Genomic DNA, 13,404 nt, shown 5'->3' with positions numbered 1-13,404 from the left:
TTTATTGCCCCAAAGGGACTTTGATCTCATAAGCTGAAAATAATAACACGTTATATAGTTTTTGGATTGCTCTCAAAGGCTTATTCCAGTCTTCTGCCTTGTTCTCGCTGAAGCATTTGTCAAGATAACAGCTAACTTATGATATGGCAAATGAAATGATTCTTTACAAATATTGTATTTGAGAAAGGACCATCTGTTTTTGCCTTCAGTAGGATATTCTTTTCTGCACTGCTCATGGCGCTTTCCAGATCTCTGGTTTTTGCTTTGATCGGTTGGGTTATGTTCATCTGTCTCGATGCACAAAGTAAGTAGTCTTATTTTTATAAATGCTTGTGAGTCTATTCCTGCTTTTATAGAAATTAAACAAAATTAAATTTATTAAATTAATATAAATGATAGTCCTATAAGTTTAAAATACATTGATCTGTTGACTGATAAAATAACATCTAGACAAGCCATCTTCTTGGTGCCTATGGAGGTGGTCTGTGGACTTCTGAGGACTCAGTGATCACAGGTTGAAAACCACTGCTCTTGTATGTACAGTGGGTTTTTACAAGTTCTCTTTGAACTCTTTTGGGTTTGGTTGTTTTGTATCTGTATTTTATTTAATACCTTTGTATCAAGGTATTAAATAAAATACCTTGGCTGAAGCTGAGCCTGAGGACGTGTAGTTTTGAAGCTGGGATCGGTTGAATTCCTTGCTGCTGTTATTTTGCTAAACTAGATTAGAGTAATTATCATTTTTATATCTGGTATTCATTATAGTGGTAAGGACTCTGTTAAAAAGTTCTCTTAAAGTTCTCTTTGGTGTAATGAGGAGAGAGTTTCCAGGAAGTGAAAGCTGTGCCATCCATTAGCTGAATCTGGGAGTAGAAACAGTGTCTGTGTGCCTAAACTCGAGGTCTTAATATAATTTTGGTCCTTTCACAACAGTGAAAATGCTCAAGTGTCTTTCCTTTGTTTCTGATAGCTCCAGAGGATCACCAGGAATGACTGAGGGAAATATTTTCTTTTTGAAAAAAGCAACAAGAATTTTAATTTAATTACTGAATTTCCTTTATTCAACTGTGACATAATATTCCAGCCGTTTCCAAGCTTCTATTTCTTTGGATCTTTTTCAGTAGTCTGGAGCCCTGCTTTCCAAATGTCATGGTTTAACCAAAGTAGACTTTTGAATACTCAGAGATGGAGGCAGCGAATTAGACCCATAACCAGCACCTGCCGACTGTGGAAGTATTCTTTAGGGTTCGTTCAGTTATTTGTGTAGAAATCTATCCACTGCTCAAGTAAAAGGGAGATCCTGCAGAGTGGTACAAATATGAAGGCATCTTCCTAGCCAGGCAAAAATAACCTGCTGCTTTTTTACCAACTATCACTTTGTGTATATGGTAAGAACGGCAAGGAGAACAGCAGGGACACCCTTAGCATTGGTACAAACCCACATAAGACCACAAAATTTGGTAAACAAAACAGGTGTCCATAAGAGCATAGATTGCACTATAGCAGCTTTGCTGGGTAGTTCTGGTCAGGGAAGGAGAAAAACTGGTGTGTTTCTGTGTGTGTAGTTTGTAGATCTAGAAAAAAAAGCGTGTTGCTTTTTATCACACGGAGAAAACGTACAGAGAGGTCACCGAGGTACAATGAACCACATATGAAAGCTATTTACCAGGAAAGAACTACCCTTTGAAAGTACCAACTTTTATAAAAGTTTAAAGAGAATAAATTTCAGGTAAACATGTCAATGTGCCCTTACCCTAAGCTCTTGGACTCTTGCTAACATTTCAGTGGTGAATAGCTTTGTCTTCACAGTTTTCTTGGGAGTAGAAAACGTGTGCAAGGCCAGGGTACAAAAGCAGTTTCAGTTATGATTTCCACAAATGTTTCAGCAGGAGAATATGTCAGGCAATAAAGGTCAAGTTTCAGTCCAGTCAGGGTACAAAGGAAGGACAATTCTGTAGCTAGACATTTTCACATCCTTTTTATAGCTGTTTTTAAGTTGTGAAGTCCTTCACTGTAGAATTTTTTGGGGCAGGGATAGATTGGGTCCAAGACACCAGTGTTTACATACCCCATGTAGTATTGTATTGTTTTTAACCTTGAAAATTCTGTCTGAGTGCCACCATGATAAATATCTTTCAGCTTAGTTGGAACTAGCATGTGCATCTGGTGTTATATAGCATAATCTCTTTTACCTTGTACTGTTTCTGGAAATAGTCTCTCTGTGTCATTTGTGCATGACTTTTTCTTTTCTTTGTAGAAATCACAAGCATAAATTGTGACACAACACCCAGCCCACTCTCACTGTCAAGCTTTTTGGATGAATATACAGGTAAAATCACTATCCTACCCTAGAATTATCTGATTTGCTCCCTAATGTCCATAGTAGTTTAATGCTTCACATAGTCTGTGTTTTATAATTCATCTGTATTATTAATTGATTTACAGTAGTCTTCAAGGCTGGATGCAGCAGCTGCTTACATGGCATAATGCTTAGTAGAATAAATAAATAGAAAAACCAAAATTCCCTGATCCAAGGATCTCACTGTCTGAATAGAGAAAGCAGGCAAAGGGAAAGAAAACAAGTACAGAAAATTTGATGTTTCCCGTTCACCTTTTCCAGTCAGTCCGCAAGAGCTGATCTCTTCCTTCCCTCCTACATCAGAAGGGACCACTTCCACCACAACCCTTCCCTGCTTCCAGACCTCTGCTCCGCTTCAGACTGGAACCCCTCTGAAAGCCAATTTTTTATTTTGTTGGGGCAGTAGGGAGAGCAGACGGGCTGCAGAGGAACAAGCAGGCTTGCAGTACAAGGAGCTACAAAATCAATGCTGACCCCTCGATGTATTTCCTTTTTCTCTTCTAATTCTCTTTGTTATCGTAGTGCGCTGTTTTATTCTGATGATAATTTAATTTGTGCAACCTGAGGGAGTTAAAATTAATTTATTCCCACGTTTTCTATGCTTCCTTAGTCTAGCTGGCAAAGTGTGACTGTGCCTTGGAGACAAAATCCCACACTGGGGGAAGTACAGTGACTGCAAGAGAGCACAGTGCAGAAGAGGAGTAGATAGAATTTTTTTTTTTTTTTTTGGTATTTACATTGCAAACGCAGTACAGAGGATAACTCTACCTTTCCTCCCACCACTAACCAAAGAGGTTACTGCTGTTAGCTAAAGGGTAGGACTGTTGTCTGTGACTATGCTGTCTGTTAGAGGCAGCCACACAGTCAGGATGCAATTTGCCTGATGGGTATATAGCTGTCTCACAAGGTAAAGGCTAGATTATGGCCAAAGCATTCCCTTCAGGATATATCATAACCCTTAGGATCTCCTGGAAGTGTGCACCAGGCCCATGCTGACCGTCCACAAGCAATCTTCATTGCTTCTGGCTTTCGGCAAGATGCAGAAAATAGGTATGAGAGCGAGCAGTGGTTTTTTCTGGCCACTGTTGAAACATTTCTTCCAAAGCTGTAAGGACATAGCTGCTGTGTCTGACTCGCATGGAGATAGGAAGGAAAAGAATTGCCTTTCACCTTGATTCCTCTTCAATTAATTTTTAAGCAACTAGCGGGAAGTCTGGCCCTTTGTGTGAGTCACCTGTATGAATGTACCTGCTGACACGTCTAGTGAGTAAGCAAGAGGGACAATCAGCGTCCAGTTTTTCTCTGCTTACTGGCATCTGACCGGACTTTCTCCTTACACGTCATTATAGCCCAGTCTCTTTGGGCTGGTAGCTGACAGCATTCCAGACACTCCCTGCTGTTGGAAGAAGACAAGGTTCCCTTCCCATAGGAGCTTAGAGACCAAGACCACAAGTCTGTGGAGATAAGGGATGGGGCTGTTACAGAAAGGATGGAGTACAAAACCTATGGAGTAAGAAAGAAACACAGCTAGCAAGTTTACTGAAGATCATGGAAAATATTTGTGATGTTGAGGAAAGATTTTGGAGGGGAGAGAGGATTATGAATTTGCAATCCAGATAACGTGTTCCATGAGAAGATAAGAATAATTTCATAAACACAAATATCTTGATAATAAGAGTAAGGTAACTTCAATCTGTTTAATAAAATTGCCAATATCAGCACACTGGATGGTTTGAAAGGATACCTTTCAAACACAGATTTGGTGTTTAACCAAGCAAGTAATACACTCACTACTGAAATGATGGTAAGTCTAATATGAGTCATGATAATTACAAATAACGAGTTTTAGCATTTTCAAGGCAGTAGTTCCTAAACACACGGTTGTGGAAAATCGCATTCAAATTGGTTCAAAGGTTGCATTGTTTTGTGTTTCGATGTTCTGCACGTGTACAAACAGATTAAAGGAGGGGCCATACACTTACTGTTCTGTGCCAAAATCAAAATTTAAACAACCACAAGCCTGAATCTAGATTTGTACTGTATTCCACCTGCTTGATAGATTCAACTAAGGGATATGAAATGTAATACTGGAAAAATACTGAAACTCATCCCATGCAGCCCTGACTAGTGTCTCACTGATTTTGATTACGTTCCCTGACTTTGATTACACTTCGATCATGTTTCCACACTAAATGTGAAAACAGTTTTGCAGCACGAAGCTATTTCCAGAAAATGGTGGAAATTTAGGTGTAAGTTATGCCAAGCTTTTTAATTCTGGACATATTGTTACAGAGTGTGAATATATCGGAAAAAAGTAGGTTTGTGTGTTTTTAAAAATGTATCAATAGACTTGTGGACAGTACTTAAGGGGACTTCACAGATCTCGCTGTTTAGCTCAAAATGCCAAAATAATCTAAAATGTAATCAAAAGGTAACCAGTAATCTAGCTGTCAATACGTGTGAAATGAACCTATGGACTTTTTTTTCCATAAAGCAATCTAATTTATTACACTTTCTCTTACAGGTGATATAGAATGGATTACAAATATCCCATCCAACGTGGTTTTGACATTAAGAGCATATCTGTTCGAGGAACACTTGCCATATGTGGAGCTAGTATATAATTCTGGATCTAATAATGCAACAGTGAGGACTAGTAAGCCACTGGATGTTGATTCTATTGAGGTATTCTTTTCACTGCATCTAAAACCTAGATATCAAAGTTTTATTGACACATGAAAAAAAAAGAGGTGCTAAGACATACATTTTGTTTGTTCTCTCACAATACAGATTGGTATTCAAAAAAAGTTACTCATCAGAAAGAGCAGCATAGACTTCAGTATCTATGTCTCAGAAATATCTGTTAAACGTCTTCAGTTTCCTGTAACTGTAAATTTATCTGGGATCTGACAGTCAGACAGGTTCTTTCCTCATCATGTATTGTCACTTGTAATGAAAGTTGTAAATATACAGTTATGATAGGTGTCACTTTCCTTAGAACCCATCTCTCAGTAGATGAATTATTTCATCAAAGTGAGATTGATCAGATATAATTTGGTAGAAGGCAATCCTTAATCCTGTGAATATGTATCCGAGTGTTTAACTTCACACATGAATAGATCCCTTGGCCCCTGCTGGTTGATGCACAAAAGGATAGGTCCTTCTTCCTAGGCTGTCCTTGCTCTGTAGGACTACCAGGAATCTATAAAGCAATATTAATGTTTTTCCTGGCTGAAGGTGCCTCTGAATATGAAAACGGTGGAGTTCTGCGGAGTAAGCGGAGGCTATTTTTTATACAAGGACTATTTCAGAGAAGCACTGTACTTGGCAGAATTGAACCGTACATGTTTTTAAAACCACTGTTACAATCAAGTCTTCTAATTGACGAAAATGTATTTACAATTTTTACACTCACATTTCTCATTTGGATATTTTCCAAATGGCTTAAAATACTTTTTACGCTTCTTACGCATATTTTTCTATGTCAATTTTCTACTGGGGAGAACAGTCAGGTACACACGTGGTGGGATCTGGGTGGGTAGATACCAGCAGTGGATGAATGCCAGCCAAACAAACTTAACAATTAATAATCTGTAATGACTTTACTATATATCATAAGCATTGTGTTTTGGTACAACATATTGAAATGACAAAAATAGCTCAAGTATGCTCCTGTAACTGAATCAGATGAACAATTCACTGTCAGCTCAGCATGGCACACCTGAGGATTCAAGTACCAGAAGTGGTTTTGTGTAATTTTGACATAAACATTCTTTGAAGAGTTCATAGATAATATTATTTATTTGCTTGTTCATTGATTTTTAGAGTGACCATCTCTTTTATGCTGTTGTTTGCCGAAGGATTGGAACGGTAAGAGATGTGTTTAATCAACTGTATTTTTTGTCTAAGTTTAAGCAAATTATTATTTTCTGAAATACTATTTCATGTAGAGAGATGATGCAGGGAGTTAAGAGTACCTTGTAGGAGATATATTCGTTTAAATGTGCCAATTGGAATGAGTTTTTTTGTTCACAGAAAACCTAAGTTAAATTTTAATAATTTTAAAATATTTTCATAAACTTTCTACTCTGTTATTAGAAATGGTAGTCTAACTCTCTCTTTACAGTTTTGGGACTGAAGGGGTATCTCTTGAAGATCTCCTTTTATATGATGCAATTAAACATTAGCAGTATGGTCCAGCCTTACTGCTGTCATTTCTAACGTGTCTTTTGCTTCCATCACAAAGACTACTGAGATAGAGAATGCACGGGACATAACCTTGGAAGATGTAAATGACAATTCTCCACAATTTCTGCAAACTTACTATAACACTTCAATATCAGAGGTGAGTTATGGCCAATGTTAATATTTTTTTTTCTTGTGATGTTTTAAAATTACTTTTGGGGGCCAAAATATATGGGGTTCTCATGTGATCACACTCAGATCCTTACATGCACTTTTATGGGACTTGTCTTCACCTTCCCGTGGGTGTGGGGAAAAGCATGGCTGGGCTGCACCTACAACTGGAGGCATAGAGTGAAGCAGAAGCATTCAGCTTTCTGACCTAAAATGGAAATTGGAAGTAATTTGCATATGCTATGAAGGTGACATAGCTTTCCTGCCGGAAGTTAGGAGGGATACCAGAAGGGGCTTGTGACTGAGTGTTTGATGATCTTTATTTCCTCTAGGTATCTGCAATAGATTCCACGGTTATAAAAGTGGAAGCTCTGGATAAAGATTTTTCACCTTATTTCAGCCTCGTTACTTACAGCCTGTGGGTGAGTGCCCTTTGTTTGTCAGAGGCTGTGAACACCAGCCTACGTTTCTTATGAAATACAGCCTGGGACCTGCTCTGAGTACGCTGTCTTGCACTGTGGGGTTGTCACTACAGATCTGCAAAACGCGTCAGAAAGACCATTTAAAATTAGAACTTATACCACAGGATCAGCCTAGCATGCAGTGAGCCCTGATTCTCGTTTCTTAACATTTGTGAAATGCTTTGTGGCACTCTTCAGCTACAGCTAAGGAACTCAGTGGTCCTTTTTAGAAGCAGGAGTAAGCGGTTTCTCCTCTTTTTAAAGGTGGTATTTGGTTTGCTGTTCATCTCCAGTCCTGCTGAGGTGTATATGTAAGCCACCTGAAGTAAGATTATTTCAACTGACTTTAGCTATCTGCAGTGGAGATCTTCACATCTGAGCTTGCTCTCTCTGCTTCTTTTATAGCTGGTGAAGGGAAGCTGATGCAATTCATCTGATCTGCTTTAGTTATTGACCATAGGATGAGGTAAATCAGATAGAAAGTCTAATGGCACTGATGGGAAAGGCAATAGAATGTATTGAAGAGGATCAGCGTTTTCCTTCCCTTTGGTGGTGTTCAAGAAATTGCTGGTCCTTTATGAGGAATAGTCCAATACTAAAGGTGGCAAGAGAAAAGAAAATGTATTTCATTGTTAATCATGTAAAATATGTGTTTTATCCATTTAATAGGGTCCAAACTCTGAATACTTTTACATAAGGGAAGGAGATGGAAACATCCTGGTGAATAAAACATTGGATTACAACAAGGTCAACTTTTTCAATTTAACAGTCCAAGCAAAGGTATGATATAAATTAGTAGAAGAATGAGAACCATGATAGTTCTACAATGATACTTCCTTTGTTATAACATCCCAGTTTCTACTCATTTATGACTTGGGGAGTTTCCAAGCCAAAAGTTGTGTCTGTATTTTGGCTCATACTGCAGATGAAGCAGCACGTACTTAATACTTGAGCCGTTGTTTAAATCTCTTTTCAAATACCAACCCAAGTTTCTTACTGCATGTATTTCTTTAATTATATAGATTGTACATGTTTATTCTCCAGTAGTGTAATAGATATTCACCTATTAATTCTGGCAGATCTACCCTATTTTTGCTGCAGCTTACTACCTGCAGTCTTTTTTGTGTATTTTTTTGAGATTTGAATATATATTTGCCTTCGATTCCTTTTAGAACTAAAAAGAAGTAATTTTGCCACATTTATTGTGATATCTAGCAAACAGACCAGCTGCAGCAAATGTACCGTTACTGTATTCTACGTGCTACTGTGTAACACCTGCGTGATATAAAATTAATAACTAAGAACAATTACCTTTGGTAGTATTATTCCTAGAACCGGAGTTCTAGAAGTGGAAAAATCTGGCAGGGTGAGAGTTCTCAGGTTAAAAATGCTTAGCCGCTCCAAAGCACATACAATAATATTCCGCTGCATTTTCCACTGAGAAATGGCTCTCTCATTAAAACATTTCTAATTTTCTTCCTTTTCTGGGGATGTAGGAGAGACTTGGAACCAACAATGATACTGCATCATTACTAATTAACGTACAAGATTATGATACATTGAACCCCTATTTCAATCAATCAGTGTACGACGGAAAAATCAGTGAAAACCAGGTAAAAGCTTTTCGCTGAATGCCGCGAACGTAGATGGTTTATTCCTGTCCACAGTGCTTTTCTTTCAAGGATTCTTCATCACTGAGCAGCTTCAGATGGAGGGCTATAGTTTGTTTTGTGCTAACTGGTGAATTGTGACATTATCAATGGTAGACATACAACTACCAGGTAAACAGGCCACGTATTATAAGAAGCATAAAACTTTCTGCTACGGAACGAGATTATTTTGTGATTGAAGGTGAGGGGGGAGAAGTATAAAATGTAACGGGACTCTTGCTGTAAATTTGAAAGGGTAGTTGACCCATCAGTCCTGGAGTTAGCTGCCTGGTTTCAGTTTTAGTTTTAGTGTAATAGTGTAATTCTTTCATGCTTCATTAAAATCAGGTAAGCAAAAAAAGAATCTGAATGATAAACTGTAGTTTATCTTATACTGTAATTTTTTTTTTCTATCCAGGGTGGAAATTTCTGTGTGAAATGTATTTGTTTAAGTCAGACTTCTGTATGTATTGCCAGAAAAAATATAATCATAGTATTACCAGACTAATCCACTAAAATTAAAATAGTTAATTATCTTCTTTATTATCCCTATTTCTTTATCATTATCTTCATGTTACCATGTTTTAAAACACATATGCTTTGATGTCCCTTTTCTTAGAAGTTTCATTTTAATTGCCTGAAAGGAATAATTTTAGATCTCCTAAAATGTTTTTATCTTTTTAATAAATTACTCTTTTTATTAGGGCGGCAGTGTAGACTTGCATATTGTTTTCCAAGAGAGGAATGGAGCTGAAACATTCAGTGTTTGGAAAATGAATTCCATCAGTGGCTACTGCTTCATAGTCTGGTGTTTCTCAAACACAGTGTATCCATTAAATATTTCAGTCATCATTTTCCTCTTTAAAGCATGTATGGCAGAGAGAGAATTGTATCTGGAACCCAGTGACTGAATGCATGTTTCTTGGTTCTTTAATCGAAATTGCGAATGAACGAACAAATTAAAGTTTATATGTATTTTTTTCAAGGTAATCAAGTTAATGTCTGTTTTCTAGTTGGGTCCTCTGGCTATTCTCCCAGAGAAGATATTAGCTAAAGATGGAGACATGGGTATAAATGAAAAAGTATTTTACAGCATCAAACTGGGTAAGAGCCTTTATTTTCTTCTAGACGTTCACGCAGCGATTTGATTTCTGTGTTACTGAAGATAATGATAATGAAGAGCAGCGTACAGTCAGAAGATGTCTTAACTGCATGCATCTTCACCACAGTGCTGCTCTGTGAGCTAAATGGGCTGAATTTCAGTCATCACAGCAGGGTCTAACTATTTAAAAAATGTTGAGGTGTTCTTAACCTTCCTCCAGTAAACAATTACTGATTCAAAGTCTAAGTTTAGAGGCTTCCCTTTGACCAAAGGATTTCCATTCAGGACCATCTAGAGAGATCAGTTCCATCAGGAACTTTTTCTCCTCATGAGAGAATTGCTAAAAGCTCATGAGATGCTTAATTTAAGACCCTTGAAGTGCAAGTGAATTTTCTAAGAATTGTTTTAAGGATAGAGTGTTTTTTTTTGGGAAAAAAGGCATTTATCTGGAATGTCTGATCGTTTTTGCTATAGCTGAGAAGGTAACAGTCATAAAAAGGACAGATCAGACTTACTGTTCTGGTTCATTCTCATTAAGCCGTTGCAATTTGTTACTTTTCAGTGAAACCCCTGGCCTATAACGACACCTTTTCAATCGATGCAGAAACTGGAGTGTTGGAAGTGAAGACGGCTGTTGACAGAGAAGAATGTCCGTATCTTCTTGTGGGCATTCAGGTAGTGAATGTTTTTGAGTTCAGTGTGTTAATACTGAGTCTCAATTTCATAAAATAACATGTGAATCCGTGTTGCTGTTAATAGTGTTTCTCCTAGTAGCGTTAAAGGGCAGTTGGTATCAAGGCTCCATGCTGCCATTTAAAGCACAAAATAAAGGAAAACTTCATTCATTGAATATATGCAGTCGTGCCATGTCCTTGTGTTAAGCCAGAACTGCTCACTGTTATCAGGGTATGGAATTTACAGCTACAAACTCTCTTCTCTAGGCAACTCAGCAAGACAATATTTTTAAAGCGGCTGATGCAGTAGTTCTGGTTACTATTGAAGATGAGAACGACAATCCTCCAGTATTGTCACAATCCAGTTACAATGTCTCCATTCTAGAAAATTTCCCAAATGGGATGGCAGTTCTTCAAGTAACAGCTATTGACAGAGACGAGGTAAAATGACAATGTTGTTATGGTTGCTACAAATCCTGCACTTCTGAAATATCATATAAAATGCATTTGTATTATAGACGTATAGTGAATGGTGCTAGGGATTATTTTTTTTCTGACCATCTAAATATGCTTAAGCAAAACAAACTTTAAGGGGTAGAGTATTGCAGCCAAAGAATAAATTTTGGCTGTCTCTGAAACTTGTCTGATTTGCGTAAGGTCCCAAATATGAAAGAGCATAAGAGCAAAATGGACACAAAGCTGCAAGTCGCCCTCAGCCTGCGTGATATGTATCTTCCATGTTGCTTGCTTCTCTCCCTATTTTCTGAAACTCTCACCTCAACTAAACCAGAAAATTAAATGCCCCCCACCTGGAAAACAAGAAGAAAACATGCTAAGGGACTAGCTCAGTGATGATCCTGTTTAATAACAAATATCATTACTGTTTGCAGGGAGGATTCCAGGGAACATTCATTCTCACACCGGCTGACAGTCCCTTCCAGCTAAGTCAATCTGGGATCCTAACTGTGAGCAACTCCACACTGTTGGACAGGGAGACAATACCATCTATTCACCTACAGGTATTAAAAATAAGCCTGCCCCTTTCCAAAGCAAACCCAAGGCAAACAGGTGATGTCTGATCTGTCCTGGCAAGAAGCTGACTCTCTGATATGGATAGGCAGCTTATCTGAAGAATCAAATCCAGAGATTCATGTTTGAGCTATCTGGAGGGAAATACCCTTAGTGATGCGGTGTACTCAACTTGTAGTTGTCGTTCATCCTTCTTACTACTTGTAGAGCATTCGTTTGAACAAAGCGGTAATTTTACTGCATCATTTTTAAAGGTCACTGCTAGAGATCATTTGTCACCTTACGATGAGGTACACTCTACAATCAACATATTGTTGCTAGATGAAAATGACAACAGCCCAACCTTTAGAGGCACGCCATATAAACAAGATATTTTCATCAACATGACTGCAGGAATGTCCATTCTTCAGGTACTAGAAGTACACAGTAAAAATGACATTTTTATGAGTTGAGTGTATGCATGAGTCCTTACTTGAACTTGTGTGGTGGTCCTATTGAATAAGGGATCTTTTCTGAAGTCCTTTGACTTCTAGTTGTATCCCAGGTCAGGGAACAAATGATAAAGGATTTTTATCCTTGATCCTAGATGCTATGCACCATCCTGAATTCCACAAACATAAGACAGGAAATAAGCTTCTTGGATTTATTTGTGTGAAGGTGTTTAATGAAAACTGAATGTTGTTAGAGTCCAGAAATTGAAATAATTGTAAAAATTTTTGAAAGGCTGCTGAATGCTGAAGCATTTTGGATAATTTTTAGATATCGTATACTTTTTGTAAGATAGTAAACCAGTTAACCAAATAAAACAGGAAACCAAGATCAAAATCTCTTCAGGAGCTGAGATATATATATCAGATATATAGATATATATATATATATATATAGGGAGTCATTATCAAAACTCATACCCAGGTGTACCGATTTAATGGTTCCTGATGTAAACTCTTGAACAATCTACCTCCAGTGACTTTGGAATTACTATGAGAGAAGCTTTCTGAGACACAAACTTGGTGTCATTCACATGAGTTCCACAGGGTGGGGCAGGGTTTAACTGCTGCTGCTGGAATGATATTGTGTGTGCATCAAAGAGCAAACATTCTTACAGAGGTTTAACCCAGGAATCATATAGGAAGTAGATAGGCAGTTAAAAGTATAACCAAATTTTACTGTGGCTATATTTAGCTGATTTTTATATATATAAAATTATCCAGACCTATTATTTGCTATAAATGAAAGGAAAAAACCCCACAAGAAATTCCTAATTATCTGCTACCTGAGTGATTTTTTTCTTTCTCTGCAAACCACACAAAAATAAGCAATTCTGTATTAATTGGTAACAGCAGAAGAAACTCGAGTAAAATTATTTTTTTTCTCCAGGTTGCTGCTGATGATCCGGATGATGGTATAAATGGAGAGATAAGCTTTATCTTAGCTGGTGGCAATGAAGATGGGTACTTTGAATTGGATACATCCACAGGACAAATCAGTTTAAAAACAGTAATCCCATTAGGAGTCAACCAGCTTAAGAACTTTGTCTTGTGGATAACAGCTATTGATGGTAAGACAAGATTTTAGTATAGGTCAACACAGCTATTCCTGGTGTGATGGGTTTTGGTTTGTTTTTTACTGGAAAGAATGATGTCAAAATATGTTCCCAGACTTTATTTTAAAAATACCTTATATTTTTATCTGCTCTCATTTGTTGAAGATAAGAATAAAGTTGTCTTATTCATCCAACATAATTGCTGTATCTCTAGTAAAACTCTTCTTCCTG

The 13,404-nt window shown here is 37.5% G+C and overlaps 1 protein-coding gene across 1 annotated transcript in view; it reads left to right on the top strand.

Moving 5' to 3' along the window:
* Nucleotides 1–234: 234 nt before the first annotated feature.
* LOC104373590 (protocadherin Fat 4) overlaps nt 235–13,404 on the top strand; it is a 41,269-nt gene continuing 28,099 nt past the window's right edge. Inside the window, exons 1-14 of the mRNA XM_086626533.1 lie at nt 235–304; nt 2,258–2,329; nt 4,884–5,044; nt 6,185–6,229; nt 6,606–6,704; nt 7,048–7,137; nt 7,846–7,956; nt 8,673–8,789; nt 9,839–9,929; nt 10,490–10,602; nt 10,869–11,042; nt 11,492–11,620; nt 11,885–12,040; nt 13,008–13,188. Of these exons, the coding sequence (XP_086482659.1) occupies nt 235–304; nt 2,258–2,329; nt 4,884–5,044; nt 6,185–6,229; nt 6,606–6,704; nt 7,048–7,137; nt 7,846–7,956; nt 8,673–8,789; nt 9,839–9,929; nt 10,490–10,602; nt 10,869–11,042; nt 11,492–11,620; nt 11,885–12,040; nt 13,008–13,188 (1,609 nt within the window). The remainder of the gene's footprint in view (nt 305–2,257; nt 2,330–4,883; nt 5,045–6,184; nt 6,230–6,605; nt 6,705–7,047; nt 7,138–7,845; nt 7,957–8,672; nt 8,790–9,838; nt 9,930–10,489; nt 10,603–10,868; nt 11,043–11,491; nt 11,621–11,884; nt 12,041–13,007; nt 13,189–13,404) is intronic.

This window comes from Tauraco erythrolophus, chromosome 2, assembly GCF_009769465.1.
Source record: "Tauraco erythrolophus isolate bTauEry1 chromosome 2, bTauEry1.pri, whole genome shotgun sequence".
NCBI classification, from domain to species: domain Eukaryota; kingdom Metazoa; phylum Chordata; class Aves; order Musophagiformes; family Musophagidae; genus Tauraco; species Tauraco erythrolophus.
The sequence above is the reverse complement of the archived record's forward strand: the minus strand, read 5'-3'. Positions and strand labels throughout refer to the sequence as shown.